Raw genomic sequence first — 21,637 nt, 5'->3', positions numbered from 1 at the left:
TGTGAGTGTGAGTGAATGGCACGTGAGTGTGCCCTGCGATGGGCTGGCCCCCCATCCTGGGTTGTTCCCTGCCTCGTGCCCATTGCTTCCGGGATAGGCTCCGGACCCCCGCGACCCAGTAGGATAAGTGGTTTGGAAAATGGATGGATGGAATATAGAACATCTAAGTATCAGACAGCACCAGCTCCTGCAAGAGGACGAGGTGCTAGGGCATGATGGAAAGACAACCCTCAGTGTAGATTACAAAGAAATGGCAACTCAGACTCAGACACTCAAGCATAAATGGTATCCTGATGGGTCAAAGCAAAGGCTGGTAGGTTAGATAAGCATAAATAAGGGCTGGAACTGTGCATGAGGAAAAGCAGAGGGAACACAAGCGAAAACATCTACAACCATCCCAGAATCATGGCAGGTAACGTGTACAATGGCTAATTAAGGAACGGCGAAAAGGCAAGCACATATATGCACAGGTGACTGGCACTAGACAAGAAACAGAAGCGACCCATTGACAATAAACCAAACATTAGGGCAGGGAATTGTTAACAGGTAAGGGCTGTTAACAATCACTAAGAACTCCAACACTAAGAATAGACTGACCAGTGATACCTGCTGGCCAATCAGGGAAAATTACAGGATAGGACAGGGACTGATCCTGACACTGATTTGGTAAGTCATAGAGGGGGTCACGACTCAAGGAAGAGGTAGTAACAGGAAGTGGAGTAATTTCAGAAGAAATGCAATCCACAACCAAATATCATGTAATCAGCCATGGCCTAAGTACTGTATGATGGAGGCTGGTCAGAGAGTGCAGCCTGAACTGTGTCGTCCACACTGTCATCAATAGTCTGAACATTTAGGAGGGAAAACACGCATGTGACCATGCAATATTTCTCCATGGAATTCCAGTGAATTCAATTCACTGGAGAATTTATTGCAGTAATTTACTGTATTCACTATTGTTTTTATCCCACAAGTTCCTAATATATTTCAATTCACACATCTGTAGAAACTATAAAGGAAAAATGTATATATGTATGAGAAATGAGGTAAAGAAACCAACCTTAGAGATATCCTCTCATAACACTGTTCTTTAGTATTTTCATTGTCATGGTTTAATCATTAGTAATAGGATACATCATTTTGGTGAAAATGACTTCATTTTATGGGGATATGTTAAAGAGTTTGAGTAAATTATAGCCTTTTACAAGTGAAATCTACTGTTAAGAGTCGACTTGCAATTTTTAAATATGTACCAGTGTTTCGGAATATCTACCTTAACAATTGATTCAGAAAACCGTAAATCAGTTTTTTTTTATGGATTCATCCTACGTATAGGTCTTCAGATGACAATGAGGACCGACGCCACTTCCTCATGTAGTCAGTTATATCTCGCAAAACCAACCCGGCCGGTGTGTTTCTGAAGTCCGCGTAATGGAGGAACCAAACTCTAATAAATAAGTCAGCTTGCAAAAAAGAAAAAAAAGAACAACAGCTACAAGTCTGTGAAGATATATATCAAAAGAAACAAACAAAAAAATCGCGAAGAAAACGGTATGTGACTTAAACTATAACCCTTTTTTTTATTACATCTCTTCTCTTTACCTTAAATTATGTCCTTAAATTAAGTAATTCAGAGTGCATCGGTAACAGTCTAATGCGTGTTAACGCCCGTTTAGTGTTTTATGTTATTACTTGATTAATTACGTGGTCATTTAGAGACAGTTACTTGTTACTTTCGCTTTCCTCATTATGGTAAAATGTGTTTGAAATGGGTTAGAACCGTAACAGGAAAGTTGCACAGCATTATACTCAGATCAGTACCGTGACGATAGGGATATACAGGCACAAGTCAATGATTTGCATTCATGATTCTTAAATAGAGAAATTCAGATGTAATGAATCAAAGAACTTGACTGTCACACTTTGCACAGAAAAAAACTTCCTTGGTTAGGTTCACTGCGACGCCGAATTTGTTGACAGGGCTTGAAATGGGGGAGAAAAATGGTGCCTTACTGTAAATGGTGCCTTGGGTGGATGGGTCGAAAATTAAAAATGTTCAGCTAGGTGTGTGAACACACGGTTACTTATTTTAAAAATACGCACAAGAATCTTCCGCTGGAATCAATTAATCTTTGTTATCTTTGGGTGGAATAATGCGCGTGTACTGTAGTTCGTTTAGAGTCGACCAACTTTTGTCTAATAGTCAATTGCATTCTTTAATGAATGTTCTTTAATGAATTAACCACACCCAAACATTATGCGCGTGCATGCATTTCTATCATACATTCATTTGGGTAAAAACTGGCCGTATGCAAATTTTTTGGAGTCATGGCTGGAAACTGAACTTGGAAGTTGTGTTAAAGAGGTGTCTTTATTTGGTATCTGCATAATATTCAGACTGTTAAATGTAACCTGTGCCGATTTTCAATTTTACCTGCTGGTATATACTACTACTACTATTACTACTACTACTACTACTACTACTACTCATAATAATAATAATAATAATAATTCGGGTCACCAAATTCTCAAAAGTCATGAACTCCTGATCTAAGCTGCTTTCTTGCATTGCTGTTTATGCTGTATGAATAACATTTTTAAATATGCTTATATTCTAAAAGTAAGAAAAAAAGAGTTTTCAAAATCAAATATGGGTATAAGTGGTGCAAAGTGTATTGTCAGTCTTGTTGTACTTAAACAAAAAGATGCTAGAAATGTTTAATCACAACATATATTTTATTCATATATTTGCTGATGCCAGATTTAGGATGATATACCATGGTTCTCTGCAAGCATTTTGTATTACATTTCCTGGATTCCCCTGAAACTGCTACACAGTGCTAAAGGCTATAGTGCCAATTGCTGGATTATCATCCATCCATCCATTCATCCATCCATCCATCCATCCATCCATCCATCCAGCTATCCGTACATTCATCCATTTTCTGTAACCACTTGTCCTATTCAGGGTAACATGGGGTCCGGAGCCTATGGGTACAAGGCAGAGAACAACCCAGGATGGGGTGCCAACCCATTGCAGGGCACACTCACACACCATTTACACACCCATGCACACCTACGGGCAATTTGGCATCTGCATTTGGTCTCAGCATGTTTTTGGACTGTGGGGGAAACCGGAGTACTGGGAGGAAACCCCACGATGAAACAGGGAGAACATGCAGACTCCACACCTGGAGCCATGGTGGAGAGTTGAACTGCTGGATTATCAATGATATACCAACTTATAAATATTGCAGCCCTTCATTTGACTGTGTAACGTTTTTGTGACCTAAATACAAGAGTTATCTTTCTTACCTACACACATCCCAAATTTAAAATGCACTGTATCCGAATATTATTTTAGCTTTCCTATTGAAAACAATTTTCATCTAAAGGTTAATGAATAACCTTTAGCACCTAAATGCAGTCCATTTAATGAATATGTCAAATTTGCTCAGTCTAGGGTAAGTTTACTGGATGAATATGAAACTGTGTGATTTGCAAGTCAGATCAATGCTTTTTCTTTGCATAGCAGTCTGAGATGGAGCACACTTTACAGTACATTACATTTATTTTAGAATTTTGGTCCAAAGTGATGTAAAAGCCAGAAAGATACAGTAGTATATTACTAGCATACATCTGTGGAAAAAGTCAATTAGGCGTAAATGCAGCTAGGCTGAAATTCCTATGAATGAGCAGTAAAGAGTGAAAGTTAGCATCCGAGCAAGAGTTATAAAAATTATCACAAGAACCTAACAGGAGAGCTATTTGATATAATGTTTAATGACAGTGGAACAATAAAATAATGTTGCGCATAGAACAGGTGTGTTTGCGTTGCGTATTTTCAGCCCTGCGTGCCTGTCGGTTTCTATTCCAGCTTCCAGGATGGGCTGCATTGGGTCCAAGAAGGAGCAGGAGCCTGTGGTCAAAGAGCTGGATCAGGACGACTCAACACAGGCACCACACTATGTCAAAGACCCAACGTCTGGGAAGAAGCCTGTGAGTATGTCTGTGGGCTGCGGCAGGCAGCTGGTTTCTGGATAGAAGTCGGACTGTATATGATGAGGAGGGCTAATTAAAAAAAGAGTTTGCAAAGATGCGGGGAAGAATTAGGGAAAAGATTATTGGGTGCCCATGTTGGGTAGTCAGCAGGAAGATAGTTGTACTGAGAATTTAAAAGAAACTGTTTTATTATAATCATCAATTTATACAAATTATAGATAAATGAAGTGTGGGGGGTTGTAAAATTCTATTAAACTCATGAAGGGCTTTTAATTTCCAGGTCAGTTTATTTTACTATATTGGTTCCTTGTTGAAGCTTTTCAGTTGGTTGTGTTTCCAAGCTCTTGTAATAGAGATCAAGGGGAAATTGTGTAACCTTTCGAGGTATCAGCTTTTTTTCTGCCCAGCCGATAAGATATTTAAGCCCTGAGATCATTAAATTGAATCTCTCTGTCTGTCTTTCTGTCTATGTCTTTCAGTCAAATAAATATTTACATGTATTCCCTCAGAACAGGAAACCCAGCAGCTTTAATGGCCCAGCCAGCGCTGAAGGTGAGTGTTGCTGTTTTGTCTATGAATGTTTTATGTTACGGTCAGAGGTGGAGATTAAGAATTTTGCTACTAGCCAACTGGGCTAGATTAGTAAAAAATGTAGTCTGACAGTTTTTTATAGCCAGTGGGCTAGTGCTTACGTTTTTTGTGCTCACCAAGTCATATAAATTTCTCAACAAACAATTAACGCATGTCTCAATATAATAATATTGAGTACCAGCAAAATGAAATGTACCTTCAGTATTGTTTTAACCATGAGCATCAAAATGTTAAGGTATAATTTCAACAGCATAAACATAAGATAAGATAAGATGAGATAAGATAAGATGAGATAAGATAGACCTTTACTGTCATAGAAATAGTGAAAAACAGTTTAGCAGCTCTCTGTTTAGCAGCATAAGAGTAACAAATACGGCACTCTCCACAATTATTGGCACACCTTGTAAAGATTTGTAAAAAAAGGGTTAAAAAAATCTACCTTTCAGTGAAGTAGCTTCATCTGACACTGAAAAAAATGAGAAAACCCCCATCTTTCTTTGGAATAAATTTATTCAAAGAAAAACAAATCCTTCGTCAAGTAATAATTACTTTCAATAAAAACACATGTGCCACAATTACTGGCACCTGTGCATTTAATACTCTGTACAACATCCCTTTGCCAGTATTAGAGCACTGAGTCTTCTCCTATAACATTTTATGAGGATGGAGAATACCAAGCAGAACATGAGACCTTTCCTCTTTACAGAATCTCTCCAGATCATCCAGGGTCCTAGGCTCTCTCTTGTGCACTCTTCTCTTTAGCTCTGCCCACAGGTTTTCAGTGAGGTTCATGGCCACGGCAGAAGCTTGATTCTGTGATCACCTAACCATTTTATTTTAATTTGGACATGTGCTTAGGATAGTTGTCCTGCTGGAAGATCCAGTGATGGCCCAGTTTTAGTTTCCTGGCGCAAGCAGCAAAATTTAGATTTCAAATATCCTGGCATTTCTGGAGCCCATAATGCCATGTGCCATAACAAGGTTTCCATGGTTTTTGGAGGAACAACAGCTTCACAACATCACAGAACCTCCACCATATTTTAGTAGGGATAAGGTTCTTCTTACTACAGCCATCCTTCTTTTTACACCAAACCCACCTTGAATGTTTATTACCAAAAAGCTCCATTTTTGTTTCATCTGACCATTGAATTTTGGTTCCAGTCCAAGTTGTAATAGTCTTTCACAAACTCCAGGTGTTTACGTTTGTGGTTAACTGACAAAAAAGCTTTTTTTCTGGCATACCATCCAAATAATACATTAGAATGATTGTGGTGTCTGATGGAAACGTGGTAACCCCAAGATTTTACTTTGTCTTCTAATTCACCACCAGTGATCCTTGGGGATTTTTTGCCTCTCTTACAATCTTCCTCACTGTATGTGGAGGAAAAATAAACGTGGGTCCTCTTCCAGGCATGTTTGTAACAGTTCCAGTTGTTGTCCACGTTTTTATTCCCCTAACAGTAGAAATGGGCCTTTTCAGGTGAGTAGCTATATTTCATGCCCATTCCCTGACTTATGAAGGTCAACACACTTCTCCCTCATTAGTTTCGTATGTTCTCTTCTCTTTGCCATGTTGAAGGATGACTAAGGGATTTTGGGATCTATGTCACCTCATGCTTGTACTCCTGTTAATGAGGAAGTCATAGATGACAGCTTGAAGGTTCCTTTTCACTCCAATCAACTCGAAGATGTACAATTCACAGGGGAAACACGCTTCAGTTACATTGTGTTCACTATAATTACCAGGGGTGCCAATAATTGTGGCACTTGAATTTTTGTTAAAAATAATTATTTCTTGATGATGAATTTGTTTTTCTTTGAATACATTTATTTCAAAGAAAGGTTGGATTTTTCAATTCTTTTCGGTGTGAGATGAAGCTACTTCACTGAAAGGTAGATTTTTTCTAACCCTTTTTGCAAATTTTTACAAGGGGTGCCAATAATTGTGTAAGAGAAATAAGAACACACACAAAAAGAGACAGTCATCCTATTATAGAATGCGTGTCTTAGTGCAATGAGTACGGTATGTTAGTCCGTATAGAAGACAGTCTTTTTTTTTTTTGGGGGGGGGGGGGGTGGGCGCATTTGACTGCCTGTGGGTAAAAGCTTTTGATAAGTCTCTTTGCTCTTGCTCTGAGCTACAAAATTCAGAATGATAATTGCTTCCCACTTTCTCATTGTCGCTGACTGATCATTCTTCTTTAGTAAACTGATACTTATTCATGTCAAAACCCCAGTTTCAACATTGTAAGGTTCTACAGTACAGTAAATAAAGTTCACAGGCAAGAGAAAGTAATTGCATGCATTTTTCAGATCTCAAGACACAGGACCATAATATAAAAAACACTTCACCCTATAACTCAAAATCAGTAAAATGACAATACAAGAACAAGAAAACTGCAGCAAAATCATGCACTGTGAAGCCAAAAACACAACCATGTCGTATCACTGCAGTTTATGAATATTTTTTTGAATTATTTTGAAAGTTTGGTGAAGTTTTGCTTCACCAAATATATAGTTTTTGGTGTAAAACCTGCGACAAGCGATTATAAAAATAGATGGATGGATGGCTCTAATATTATTACACTGGGAAACTACATAATACTGAAAATGATGTCAGATGATGACACTTGTACAAGACCATTCGCATTCATGTACTACAGCATTAGGAAATTTGAAGCAATTAGGAATGATGTTCTGTTGCGCAGAAGTGACATGGTGTGGGGATTGCATTTGTTGTTTTGCAAATATTAATTGTCAAATTGAGAGATGCTCCAAAGCAATCAAGAAAAACCGTAATTATCGGAGAAATGCGGCAAACTATTCCCATTTCTTGTATTGGCATTGCATTGCCATTTTGCTGTTTTTGTGTTACACTCTGCTGCGTGGCTTTTATGTTTGCTATTGTACTGTGTCTCAAGAACTTAAAAAGTTGTTTGAGCATGTGAGTATTTTTCTTGCCAGTGAACTTTATGCTCTGCAATGCAGAGCCTTGCAAAGGTGAAACTGCTGGTGTCTTTGACATGAATAATGTCAGTTTGCTAAAAATAATTATCAGCCAGCCACAGTGAAGTGGGAAATGATTATCATTCAGAAGCCTATAGCTCAGAAGCATTCTTACACTGACATTTTGATAATATATCTAAGCATTTACTCGCATTGGTAAAATAATGCTGATGATGCTTTTCGTTTTGGTGGCACTGACTAATTCATTGATAGAGTGTTTTGCTTTAGAGACATGAATTAATTGGCTTAGATTAATTACAGGCTTTTGCAACTTAACCATACTGCTGTGCTACAACCAATTTTGAGAAATGGTCTTAAAGTCATGAGAATGTTAAGTGTGTTTTATGAAATGTGCCAAAATAATTGAGAACAACTGGAACAAAAACCCACCAGTAAATTATTTAATCGTTGTATTTCACCAGACATGATGTCTGAATAAGTTCAGTACATTTTCAGTGTTTGTCTTCACTGGAATATAATAATGTCAGACCTGGCTGGTGCTGAATGTTAAATCGGCAGCCCAAGTTATGCTGCAGAAACAGAAACTAGGTTAATGTGCACAGAATATTACACTCATGTATAATGTGGTACATGATGTGGCATGGAGGATGTGTAATGGCCGTGACACTGCCAGACACTAACTAAAATATCCATGTCCTGCTGTACGCTACTCAAACATGAACTTAGCATGTCAGCAAAACTTTGAAGTGCCTTTGACTTATAGGAATATGATACAAAAAATAGCGTCTGATATTATTTTAGACACACCTATAACACCTATGAAAAAATGCTGCCTTTAGATAGCAGAGATGCAGAGTAACCTCTCACAGAGCCTTTCATTTTTGTCAAAACATGCTCCTCAAATTCACCATTTGTTACATCATCGCCATCATCTCGAGTACCTGTAATGTGTCTTGAGAATTAATTTATTTGTCTTTTTTCCACTTTGAAATGTATTTTTTTCTCAGAATATGCTTGTGTTGTGGTTCCTCATTGATGTGTGTTTTTCCTTCATGGACAGAGAACATTGTGATCGCACTGTATGATTATGAAGCCATTCATGATGGAGACCTTGGCTTCAAGAAAGGAGAGAAACTGAAAGTCCTCGAAGAGTGAGTGTCACTCAAGCAAAACCGCACAAACCAACTTTAAATGATTAGAAATAACTATGTGAATTGAAGCGCTGGTCTGGCTGCTCTGGCCTTTTGTTTAGTTTGGTGACAGATAGAAGATGCATTAAACCCTACAGAAGGTGACAGAACGGTGCTACACGCAAAGGAAGACTCGTCGTTCATTGTACTTAGTTTGTTAAAGCTCAGGGTCAGAGATAAATATGTACCACTTGCCATAAAACATATATGCTCATTTTCAAAAGTAAAATCGATTCTCAGGTAAATGCTGTTGTCCAAATGCACTCAAACCTGACTGAGCTATGACTGCTAGAAAAACAGAAGCTCTTACCTTCATGGACTGAACTGCATACATGCAAAGCATGTGGCTATACTGCTGGCCTTGCCTACTCAATATATGCAAAATTCCAGCAGCCCTCCCATTGTATGATATCCATGCTATGCTTTCAGGCTGCTATGAACGGCCACAGTATAGCTGTGAACAGACTGTAATTGCTGCATGCCTGAGAGGTTTGCGTTCTCCTAACTGGCTGCAGCTATAAGACAGCAGACCATTATGCTATGGCTCGTATTCTGTTGGCTTGCAAGCTGTTTTTCGCATGGTGTAGCACCTGCCATGGCCTTAGGTGAGAAAATAGCATGGACGCAACATATTGCCACACCTACTTTGCAATTGTCACATACATGCAAACAGAATAAGACAATAAGGAGACAATGGAGCCTTGGTTTTGCGCTAATCATACAAAGGAAAAAATACACAGACGTATTTCAAAGGCAGCTTCACTTTTCTAGGAGTGTAAGTGTTAACGACGCGAAAGCATTAAAAATAGATTCAAGGTAAATCTACACTGCATTTTCATGCACAAACATGAACTCAAAGTGCAAATGACAATGAACCGTTTCAGAGGACTATCTCAAAATATAGTATATCGTGTAAAAAAAAAAAAGTCATTCTTTGAGAAGAGAACTTCCCCTTTTACCACCGTGTAATTTAAATAACTAAATTATATAAACAGTTCCTGATGAGGCCAACCACTAACACAGGCCCAACCCTTATATTATGGTTCAAATGCACTATTGCCAGAATTGTTCGCAAAATGTAAATAACCAATCAAAGTCTAATCCCTTACAATAAGTATGTCACTCTCTGTGAATGTAAACACTGGCAATGTTGAGCATTTCAGGTCCAGAAACTACAAATCCAAACCAAGATTTTGTTTCTACCAACTAGTTGAGCATAAAGAATCACAGTTATAGAAAACTCCACTGGTTAATAGAAACAATATCTTGGTCTGGGGATGTACGTTCTGGGCCTACTATAGTCTTGTTTTATAGCAGGAGATTCTAAACAGGAAGTCATTTTTGCACTGGTGTTGATACTGTGCATATATATTAAGTATATTCGATTAGGCTGTAGATTAACAGTGAACTTTTACTTTGCATTCTATTGCTGTTATCATCCATCCATCCATCCATTTTCCAAACTGCTTATCTTACTGGGTCGCGGGAGGTCCGGAGCCTATCCCGGAAGCAATGGGCACAAGGCAGGGAACAACCCAGGATGGAGGACCAGCCCATCGCAGGGCACACTCACACACCATTCACTCTCACATGCACACCTATGGGCAATTTAGCATCTTCAATTAGCCTCAGCATGTTTTTGGACTGTGGGGGGAACCCGGAGTACCCGGAGGAAACCCCACGACGACATGGGGAGAACATGCAAACTCCACACACATGTGACCCAGGCAGAAACTTGAACCCGGGACCCAGAGGTGTGAGGCAACAGTGCTACCCACTGCACCACCATGCTGCCCCTGCTGTTATCATTTAATTAAATTTTATTTTGTCAAATGAATAACTAAAAATTCTGGAGGCATAGGAACGAAAATCTCTTTCTTTTTTCCCCATTTTGATCTGTGTCTTCCACTGTAGGTCTGGAGAGTGGTGGAAGGCACTGTCTATCAGTACTGGACGGGAAGGCTTCATCCCAAGGAACTATGTGGCCAAAGACACCCTGGAGACTGAAGAGTGAGTGCGTTACCTACATACTGTACCAGACAGTGAGGACTGTAGTCTAATGAATTGGGTAAAGCAGGTGAACCCAGTTTGTTGATGCTACAGACAGTAATATAAATAGATACCTGATTTGCAGTTATAAAACTGGTATCACAAGAAATGAATCCAGCATAATGCATAATTTGCTTTAAGTGTATAAAGCGAATTCCACATTTGCACCATGATACTGACTCAAATGAGTGTTTTTTAAATTGGAAAGAATATATAATGATGTGCAGTATTTTCAATTTCCCCCTCCCACTTCTCCAAGCCAAAGCAACCATTATCCAGAGTGACACATGCCCTAGTGCATAAACGTCTGCCTCTTTCTCCCTCCATTTAGGGTTGTCCTTGCCAATAGTCATGCATTCAGTCAGGATTTCAGGAATCTAGAACAGTATTTCCCAATCCGGTCCTGGGAGACCCTCATGCAGTTTACATTTTAGTAGACTGTCTGCCAGGGAGCTGGAAGGGAGCAAAAACGTGAACCTTTTGAGGGTCCCCATGGACCAGGTTGGGAAACATTGATCTAGAGAACTTGGGCTTACCATGGTCTTGGCTGAAAACCCCACTTGATGCCTACATAATTAAAACTTGAGGATTTTTAACATAATATATTGCATCATATTATTCATTATACTATTATAAAAATTTCTTATATTTATTGTGTAGTTCAAGTCAAGTCAAGGGGACTTTATTATCATTCCATCCATGTGCAGGTACAGAGCAGCATGAAAAAAGCGCTTCCCCAGCAGAATACCACAGCATTGAGGGGAGGGTTTGCACAATACTTAAAGTGCAAAACATGAGATGAGATGTGCAAAAACACTTTGGTTAAGTACACATTGTTTCTGCAGTAGGTGTAATATTCTGGCCATCCAGTACAGGGGCCTGGAGGCCCTCCATAGCAGACCTGAGCACACAGCAGGGAGCCTCCTGTCTACTGGCACACAGACACACAGATGTTAAAATTAAGCCTGCAGGGTAAAATATGATCCACGGCAGATTTCAACAAAAATCATCACAGGATTCATGCAGTTTTTGACTTGGGCGTGAAATTATGCATGAAAAAACTTGCCGCATGAAAAGGGAAGAATGCAGAACTTGCACATTCTGATGCTTTACAAATAAGAACATTTTCATTCATTGAAGGCTTAAAGAGCCGTTTCCAAAAACGAGATACAAGTCTTCTTATTACAAGTGGTTCAGGTGTCATGAAATAAAACATAAAGCCAAATTATCTTTGTATATTCGTGTCACCTTCACTCTGTGCAGGTGGTTCTTCAAAGGTGTGAGCAGGAAGGATGCAGAAAGGCAGCTTCTGGCATCTGGTAATCAAGCTGGATCCTTTATGATCCGTGACAGTGAGACCAACACAGGTGAGTCTGTCGCATTCCTAGTCTAATGGTCTTCATATTTCCCAAAGAAGTCACTGGATACGACCAAACCATTACAATTTAGTTGTTAAGTGAGACCTCATATACAGACCAGTTGTATATTATGATTCATAGGGTGCTTTATAGAAAGAATTGGTTGTAGTATCATCAGATTCCTACACAATTCACAATTAATTACAGGAAAGAAAAAAATATATCTGTTTTTCTTACTTAAGGTATATGACATTTTTGTGCGTAGATCACCGTGTTAAGTATGATGATAACCTCAGCATGAAATATATAATATTAATCATATTTTATATTGTAGCTTTGAAATTTGGTTAGACACATATTTAACACTGTATGTCAACTAAATGTAAAATAGTCCAGAGTGAAAGAAACATTTGTCATTGACAGACATTTGTGCGAATGTTAAAGTTCAGCTTTTACTTTTCCTGTTATGGAGTGAGCCTGAGTTCTGACTTAACTACATATAAGCAACTGATAGTTGCCTTCAGTCTGTTACCATGTGGGTAGGAAAAGAGAATGAAAGAAATTTCTGTTCTCTGCATGACTACAATTGGTGTGACATGGACTGAACCTTTGGGGTCATGTGTGTCCGCTATCTTTGGTATCTCTGCTTGTCATCATCGCATCTTAAATGTTCTGCCTCCTTCTCACACTCGTTCTCTTTCATTAGAGTAGTGCACTTCAGACATCACGTAAACATTTTTCCATTTAATGTTGTATAATAAGTGTTCTAATGACATTTTTCCCGTGTTCTAAGACTAAGTTTGGTTAATTAATACATTAAGTAACTGTTGGTTCATGATTAATTAAGAGCATAATAGTATATTACTTGTGCCTCAAAGAAAGCTGTTACTTCCTAGTGTTATATCTATATATCAAATACCAGAGAATACTTAACCATTAAAAGGAAGTGTCAGTTTCCACAAATAACATGCCCACAGTGACACCTCTGATCTCACCCTCCATCTCATCATTGCACGCTACCAGATCCACACACTCTGAAGATGAAGACTTCAATAATGTTCCTTGGCTGCTGTTTAACTTGATGCAAACCCACAAATCTGATACGGTTCTGGTCCCAGTTGATAAGGTCATTGTAATCTGTTCACCTTAGATCTCTGCTACTTTTACAGAACATTTTTTTATGTTTAGAAACATTATGTGACCATTTTATTCTATTTTATGATGAAAATTAATTCAAAAACAGTATAAAACAAACAAAAAAACACCGGGTTTAAGGTTGCAAGAGCTAAACTGCATTTGATGTTGTGTTAAATGTATAATTTAGAACGAATGCACGAGCAATAAGTGTAACATAAATCGGCTCTTCATTAGGCAGGTAATACCCAGAATGTCATTATAACGTGACATTGAAATATGATATTTACAATTATCTTCGTTTGAAATTGACTGTCCTTATGATTGGTCTCTGCAACTTCCCCTATAGGTAGCTACTCACTGTCAGTGAAAGACAGTTCTAGTCAGAATGGTGATACAGTGAAGCATTACAAGATCCGCTCCCTGGACAACGGAGGCTTTTATATCTCACCCAGGATCACCTTTAATGACTTACAAGAGTTGGTTAGCCACTATAAAAGTAAGTACTCCTAACTAATATATGTAAATGGTGTAATGAACCTTAGATTCGTTGTCCTCCTAGGACCCAGTTAAGTATACAAAGACATTTGTGAGTATAGTTTAAAGATACAAAGGATAGTGTGAAAACAAACATCTATAGGAACATGGTTATTTTGTTTATAGAGCTATTTATCAAAGTGATTATATTTAAGTCCTTATAAACATTTACAGATAAGATTAGAATTGCTAGTTTTCTCTTGGGATTAGAGTTGCTTTTGCTACATTTAACTACAGATATTTTAAGGGCACTGTGACATCATTGCTTGATTTGAATTGCTATCGCTAACAGTAACATACAGCTAATCCCATTATGTGGATGTGTCTTTGTCTTTACAGAACAGGCTGACGGGCTGTGCCACACCCTGTCGGTGCCCTGCATAAACTCCAAACCACAGCAGCCATGGCAGAAGGATGCCTGGGAGATTCCTCGAGGGTCCTTGAAGCTGGACAAGAAGCTGGGTGCAGGACAGTTTGGGGAGGTCTGGATGGGTGAGTAACCACCATAAAAAGCTTAGTATTTTATTTTTCAAACTGTTTTTCAAAGCCATTTACAAAATAGGGACACGGCCTTGCTAAAGGACCCGATGGTGAAATCACTATGCGGACTATGAGATTTGAACTGGCAACCTCCCACTCATACACACAGAGGTCTAACCCCCAGAGACACACACTGCCTCATAAATTTAAAGCTTGATTGCAACCATAAAACAAACCTAACACCACAAAACAAGGAAATCATGAAAACCTATGTTAAAATGAAAACAATAAAGGATTGTTAGCATAGAAATAGACAGTACTATAAAGTCACCCCAGTACAGTGGTGCCTGTGGTTCATGAACATAATCCGTTCCAAGAAATTGGCAAACAAACTTGTGCGTGAATTCATTCCGAAGCCTACCAAATAATAATTTTTGTTAATTAATTTTCTGGTTTTTATAGTAAAAACTTTAAAGAAAAACACAATATAGTATGGCGACGACCGGACCGAGGCATTGTGGGAGCAGAGAGAGACTTGCTTGCCGGGGAAATCACGCTCTTTATTAACAGTCCGTAACCCTTGTATTGTTGTTGTTGTTGTTAATGTTAATGGTTGCATTTCCCTATTGTCATGCATGTGTTTGCCCGTCTCTTGCGTGTACCCGGTACGATCCTCGCGTGAATTTAGCATGTCTGCTTATGTTTCCCATCTGTATATTTGGGTTCGGTGCTCGTCGGGTGCCTGTTGCGGTTCTTCTATTTACAATTGCGCATGAGGCATGCAGGGCATGCTGGGACATGCTGGGACATGCAGGGCATGCTGGGGCATGCGCGCCCCCGGGGCAACACTAGTATAAAAAAAATCATCTGGTTGAGAATTCTGTTCGTTAACCAAATTTTGTACATGAACCAATGCATTTATTTCACGAAATTTTTGGTCGCGAACCAAATTATTCGTAGACCACAGCGCGCGTGAACCAGAGGCACCACTGTATTTGTAGCAACCATCCAACACACCCAACAATTTTTGTCTTGACCACTAGTATACCTTGTATGGCCCATAAATACCTCACCTGACTTTTTAAAAATTAATTTATTTAATTAAGTGAGCTCTGGTGAAACTTGACAAATACATGGAATGATTGATGTGCCCCTGAGGATAGGTTAGGGAGATATCAATCACTTTTTTTGGAGTACAAGAAATTCTGGTTATTTATTGTGTTACTTTGCTGCCTACCTATACTACTCACTAACTATGCTACCTAATAGATATGTCGGGGGGGGGGCACTACAGTATGAGCTACTTTAAAACTGAAAGACTCCTGCTTTTACTGGTTTGTTTCATTGATTAAAAGACTCAGTCAGCTGTTTCACATTAACATTAGTGACATATGCATGATTATAGGAGACTGACCAATCAGCACGCAGCAAAAACTCAGTGTTAAAGTGAGATTCGGGTCTTTTTAATTGAAAGTAGTTTACAATCCTGGTCCTAGCTCATGGTGTCCCACCTGACATGGATTAGGTGGTTACCGTCTCTTTTACTCTAAATTTGCATATATTCTAATGTTAAATTTAAATATTTTTTTTTGTCCATAGAATATACAGTAAACACATACTGTCAAGATAAGTAGTTTTAAACATTTTTTTGACTATCTAAGAGTTTTGCACGCGACTGTAGCTGCTAATGTCAACCACGGTACTTAAGAAAAAGGATAATCTGTTGTCAGGCAGACAAAAAGGCTTAACAGAATGCATGAAAGTCTTACATCTATGGAGACATTTACGTTATAGACGTGTTTAAACCTTCTGAGTGATACATTGTTCATACAAGGGGTGTAATGAGAGTGCTCACAATATTCTGTACTACAGACAGTCATTGTCTAACTGCCATTGTGGTGCATTTCCGAGTGAACAACAATATGACAACCTAGTTTACACTATGTCCTTTATTTACATAGTTGTTGACCCTGTTGTCCCATGCACCTTCCCCATACCCCAACTGTAGCACAAGTTCACTGTGTTCTGAGGGACACATGTGACTATAACACTTGAAGCCTTGAAACCTTAAAAAGACGTCACTATGACCACGACCTCATTAACAGCAGTGCTTTCATTGTCAAACTCCTTTTCACCGTTTTTTTAAGCACTTGCTGAGCCTAAAAGCACGATGACTGATCTGTCACTTCTTTGTCACAACCAGAAATGTGAAAAGCATGTGCTTACTTTTCAATGTTTAAGAATTCTGTTAGAAATTGCCTATGATTAAAATGATTTTGATTAAAATGAAATTGCTTATGATTAAAAGTCAAACATTTGGAATTTATATCAACAAGGTAAGCCATGAAGTGGCATTTTCCTGTAGTTACTAAGGATTACAAATAGAAAAAATGTATGGAATATTGATGCACTTAAACTTTTTCTTTTCAGTCATTTAAATCATGGTAACTGATTTAGAGTGGCAGTAATGATATGAGTGAATTGTATTTAAGTTGAATCTATGGTCTGAGTTAATATTGCTTAAAAACTCAAAATGGAGGAATATCTAAAATGGTGGATCTTTGTAGTCCTCAAATCACATCTATAACTTATGAAGAAACGAGTATATATCTAATTAACGTACTGTGACTGTTGATAAATCTCCTTGTTCAACATCCAAATATATAATTGTTATAGCACCACCATGTGGTAGATATGCAGTTTATTTGGGTACGACTCCGATTATATTCTACACCCACCATCTTGCAAAATAACTTCAGATGTATTGTGATCAAGCAATATTTATGTCAAATAGTCAGGTGCAAATATGCTTAAATGCAGCTTCCCTGAGTAAATATGGCGGGTAGTTTAGTTGTTCGGTTTCTTTCTTCCACATCAGCCATGTACAATAAGCACACGAAAGTAGCGGTGAAGACCATGAAACCAGGCAGCATGTCAGTGGAGGCCTTCCTAGCAGAGGCTAACTTGATGAAGACCCTGCAGCATGACAAACTTGTCCGGCTTCATGCCGTGGTCACCAAGGAGGAGCCCATCTACATAATCACAGAGTTCATGGAGAAAGGTAATCATTTTCTTTTCCCTTCTTCTACACTTTTTTTTTTTTTTGCTGAAAACCTATTAAACTTAAGTTAAAAAATTGAATGCCAATTCAAAATCAAGAGGATTCCTAAAATTAACAGAAAATACCAGAAAACACATGTTGTAATTTATGATAATGAATTCCCTTACATCAGTTGGTTTCATGTAATCAACCAAAACCACAGACTTCTGGTTTATTAGACTGTCCCCTAAAATCTGAAAAAATCTGTTTTTGGTAACATTCTACAGAACAAAACAAAGTTAAATAAAATACCACTGGGAGGATAGAACAGATAAATGTGAAGCGGTACAGAAAGACGACATACCTCCAAAGTAGAATAATGTAAACTGGAGTCAAATATACAGGGTGAGGAGGGGGGTCACAGATAGAGCTAGTGGGTTACAGGTTAGAGTGAATTTGTGTCCTCCGGTCTAGCTGGTGTCAGACCCATCTGAAGCTGAATGAGTCATTTTAAGAACTGTTTTGCAATTGTTTGATGCATCTTAATTTTCATAATAGTTCATGCTTTAAAATAATCACATCGTGTTAGGTAATCTATCGATTTATCAGTTCAATTCACATCAAATCACTTTATCCCCAAGAGGCAATTAAAAAAGATACATGGAGTAGCATAGCAACCATTCACACGTCACAATACATATAGAAAAAATATATATATTTCTGTGTTGTTTTCATCATTATGCTAGGTTTATATACAGGTGATACTGGAAGGTATGGAAGGGCACAGCGCAAAGTCCTTTAAAACTGTGATTAATATATTTCAGATTGACAATGTTGATCTCTTTAATTTAAAAAGCCGTAAGGTTTCAAGTTTCTCTACCCAATGTGACACTACCTTGAGTGAAAATTCTCGTTTCAGGCAGTTTACTGGATTTCCTGAAGAGTAACGAGGGTAACCAAGTCCCATTCCCTAAACTCATTGACTTTTCAGCCCAGGTAAGTCTTGGGTGAAACCAAATGTGAAAAGTAACATTAACACAAAGCCGTAAGCTACAGTCCATCCACTTTCAGCAACTGGAATTGTTTCTGATTTGTAAGTAAGAACCATTCAAAGCTACAGACAGAGACACACATATCTCCATCTGTATTTAGAAGAGATGACCCAGTATTTGTGAACAGGTAACGTTTTACAATACAGCTCCTTTGCAACTTAGTAATAACTCAGTTACCACACACACAAGTATAAATCACTTGTGTGATTTAAAGTATAAATGCTAATAAAGTATTGAGGTAATAGATGCACCATGATTCATTAACCCTCTGGGGTCTAGGGGTAGGGAACACACTTTCACTGACTGGGGCCTGATCACACATTTCATTCAATATCATAAACTTAATTCATGGCAAATAAATTATTTCGTATATATTTGTTTTGGCATTACACTCATCTTAATTTTAATGTATATTGTAAATATGTCAGATTTTATGTTAAGTTTTTTATTTGACATCAAAGTATAGACATTGCAAAATACGGTTCGGAACACTTGCAGAAACATTATAAAAGTACATGGTAAGCAATGGTGGAAGTTTGTTTTGATCCCAGATATCTGATCACCAAAGTCTTGGCTACATGAAGATGACTAAATGGTGTAGTTGCAACATTCAGTTGGATAAATAAATAAGAAAAACCGAACTCGTGTCACTATTTCTGGCTCCTTTCATTGAATATGTAGCAACTTTCATGTGTATGCATGAGCCATTCAAGGTTTCTTCTAGATGTGTTCTCAGTTGCGTTCCATTGACATTTTAAGCAACAATCTACATGTGTTACTTTCCATGCACTGGATGAAAAGTGGAATTATGAGTATTTTTGTAAATGACTATAGTTTCATCTCTTATCTCAGATCGCAGAAGGTATGGCCTACATTGAAAAGTGCAACTACATCCACAGAGATCTGCGAGCTGCCAATATCTTGGTCTCCAAATGCTTAGTGTGCAAGATTGCAGATTTTGGCCTGGCCCGCATCATAGAGGACAATGAGTACACTGCTAGAGAAGGTGATTTGAGAGTCATCGCTAGGTCTGCCGTGGAGCGCTGATATGTAGTTTGTCCCAAAATGGCCACCGTCATTGCCTTATCCATCCATCTTCTAACTGCTTATTCTTGTCAGGGTTGTGGGTCATTTTATTATGCATCATTCAAAACCTCGAGGCTTTATTTATGTTATATAAACAAATATGAAATTATACTAGATGTTTATCTAGCTTTAAATTGATTCTCTTATGATGGTATCAGGCAATCCCATAATACTAATATGGAAATATTTGCAAGTAATGTGGAAATCAGTGGTAGATATGAGCTATGCATTTTTTTTTTAATAATATTATTATTATAGTTATATTTAAGTCATGTTACATTATATTGGGATCCTTTTATGCCAAGAGTGAAACAGCCTTTGAAGGCCTGTACGAACAATAACATCCACTGACAATTTTCACTCACAGGTGCAAAGTTCCCTATTAAGTGGACTGCTCCAGAGGCAATCAACTATGGGTCCTTCACCATCAAGTCTGACATCTGGTCTTTTGGCGTCCTTCTGACTGAGACCATCACCTACGGCCGCACACCTTACCCAGGTCAGCAGGGGGTCGACAAAGCTAACTTTATTGAAATCAGATGTAGCATGTGCACTAAATCACAGTGATAGGTCTGTCACTGGGTCTTGGTCATTTCTCGTTTTCCTGGTTACTTATCAGGATGTTAAAGCTTATTCCTTCACCTCTGGCATTTCCTTCCAAATGTATCGGTACCTGCTTTGTACGTGGAACCCAGGAATGACAAACCCAGAGGTGATCCGCTCCCTGGAGAAAGGGTACCGCATGCAGCGCACCGACAACTGTCCCAAGGAGTTGTATGACATCATGTTGGAGTGTTGGAAGAACAGGCCAGAGGACCGGCCCACCTTCGAGTACCTCCAGAGTGTTTTGGAAGATTTCTACACAGCGACGGAAAGCCAGTACCAGCAGCAGCCATGAGGCTGATGTGCACAACCAGTGGGGCTCATATGGGCATATGGACAGAACACACACAAACACACACACACACACACACACACTTATCCCCTTATATTTTACATGCAAAATCAAATGAGGGATGTTACAGATAAGTGACACATGTCTAAGCTCTATATATATATAAATATACAGCACAGTGCAAAAGGCTTAATCATTCAGTATGTCAGTGGGATATCCAGGGAGTGTAACATACCCATTAATTTGTTTGGCTAATCAGCACTTTAGGAATTAAATAGCTGCATTTTACCTTTTTCTTTATTATACTGGTCTTGTTCATCAGTCATTTGAGGATATTTATATTTCAGCACTGCATATTCAGTTAGTCAAGTATCTTAAAGACTTAGACTCTTCTGTACTCTATGTCATGTTTCTGTGATGAAATACATTGTGCATTACAGCAGGGCAGCCCAAGTGGCTATTAATTCAAAGTGATAAAGTTATTTAAGGGTTTTACAGCCTATATTAGGCTTCAAAGTCATGTCCCATTACAATAAACCATAATTTGAGCTGAGTGAGCCAGGGTCAAGTGCTGATGCCCTTATATTGCAATCTTTCTTATATTAATAAATGGAAAATAAAAGATCATGCCATTCTTCTGTTTCCAGCTGAGAAACAGCATTTTTGTGCTATTTTTGACTTTATGTGAACTTGAGTACTGTGATATAACAGCTGAAAGGTGCTTCTGATTTATTTGATGGAAATGTAATATTTTCTCTCCACAACCCTACACTGCTTAAAAGGCTGGCAGATTAATAGATACTGTCTTCTTGTTTTTGCTTTTGAAAAATTTATATTATATATTTAAATATGGCATTTGTCTTGTTATCCCCCACTCAACATTACATACTTTTATGGACAAATAAATTTGGAAACTATAAAATCTATATTTCTCTTTCCCTGTTTCAGTTTTAAAGAGTTTTTTTCTGAAATACATATATTTATATAAATACATTCAATTCAAAGTATTAAGTATGCTTTATAAGGTTTTAACATGGCAATTCAATAATATTGAGAGGTGTATATTTTGGTATAAATTCTATATTTTAGCCTGTATACATTTTTATTCTCTGGTTTCCTTGAAATGATATTTGTACCATGATTTGCATGTTTTAACTGAAATAAAATAACCATAACAAACATTTCTTGGCATACTGAAATATAGCAGGCCCCAAATTAAGTGGACATACATGGATATCTGAATAAACAGAGGTTAG

General features: G+C 38.1%; 1 protein-coding gene across 1 annotated transcript; it reads left to right on the top strand.

Moving 5' to 3' along the window:
- The first annotated feature begins 1,386 nt into the window (after positions 1 to 1,386).
- Positions 1,387 to 21,307, top strand: LOC125727536 (tyrosine-protein kinase HCK-like). Its single transcript, XM_049004336.1, has 13 exons — positions 1,387 to 1,551; positions 3,878 to 3,999; positions 4,512 to 4,554; positions 8,621 to 8,711; positions 10,665 to 10,760; positions 12,063 to 12,166; positions 13,641 to 13,790; positions 14,168 to 14,320; positions 17,187 to 17,369; positions 18,268 to 18,344; positions 19,253 to 19,406; positions 19,854 to 19,985; positions 20,182 to 21,307. Exons 2-13 carry the CDS (start codon positions 3,886 to 3,888, stop codon positions 20,382 to 20,384), a joined length of 1,500 nt encoding a protein of 499 aa, XP_048860293.1. The 5' UTR covers positions 1,387 to 1,551; positions 3,878 to 3,885; the 3' UTR covers positions 20,385 to 21,307.
- Positions 21,308 to 21,637: the final 330 nt, after the last annotated feature.

The sequence above is a fragment of the Brienomyrus brachyistius genome, unplaced genomic scaffold (genome assembly GCF_023856365.1).
Source record: "Brienomyrus brachyistius isolate T26 unplaced genomic scaffold, BBRACH_0.4 scaffold102, whole genome shotgun sequence".
NCBI classification, from domain to species: domain Eukaryota; kingdom Metazoa; phylum Chordata; class Actinopteri; order Osteoglossiformes; family Mormyridae; genus Brienomyrus; species Brienomyrus brachyistius.
Note: the sequence above shows the minus strand (reverse complement) of the source record. Positions and strands in the feature narration are given on the sequence as shown.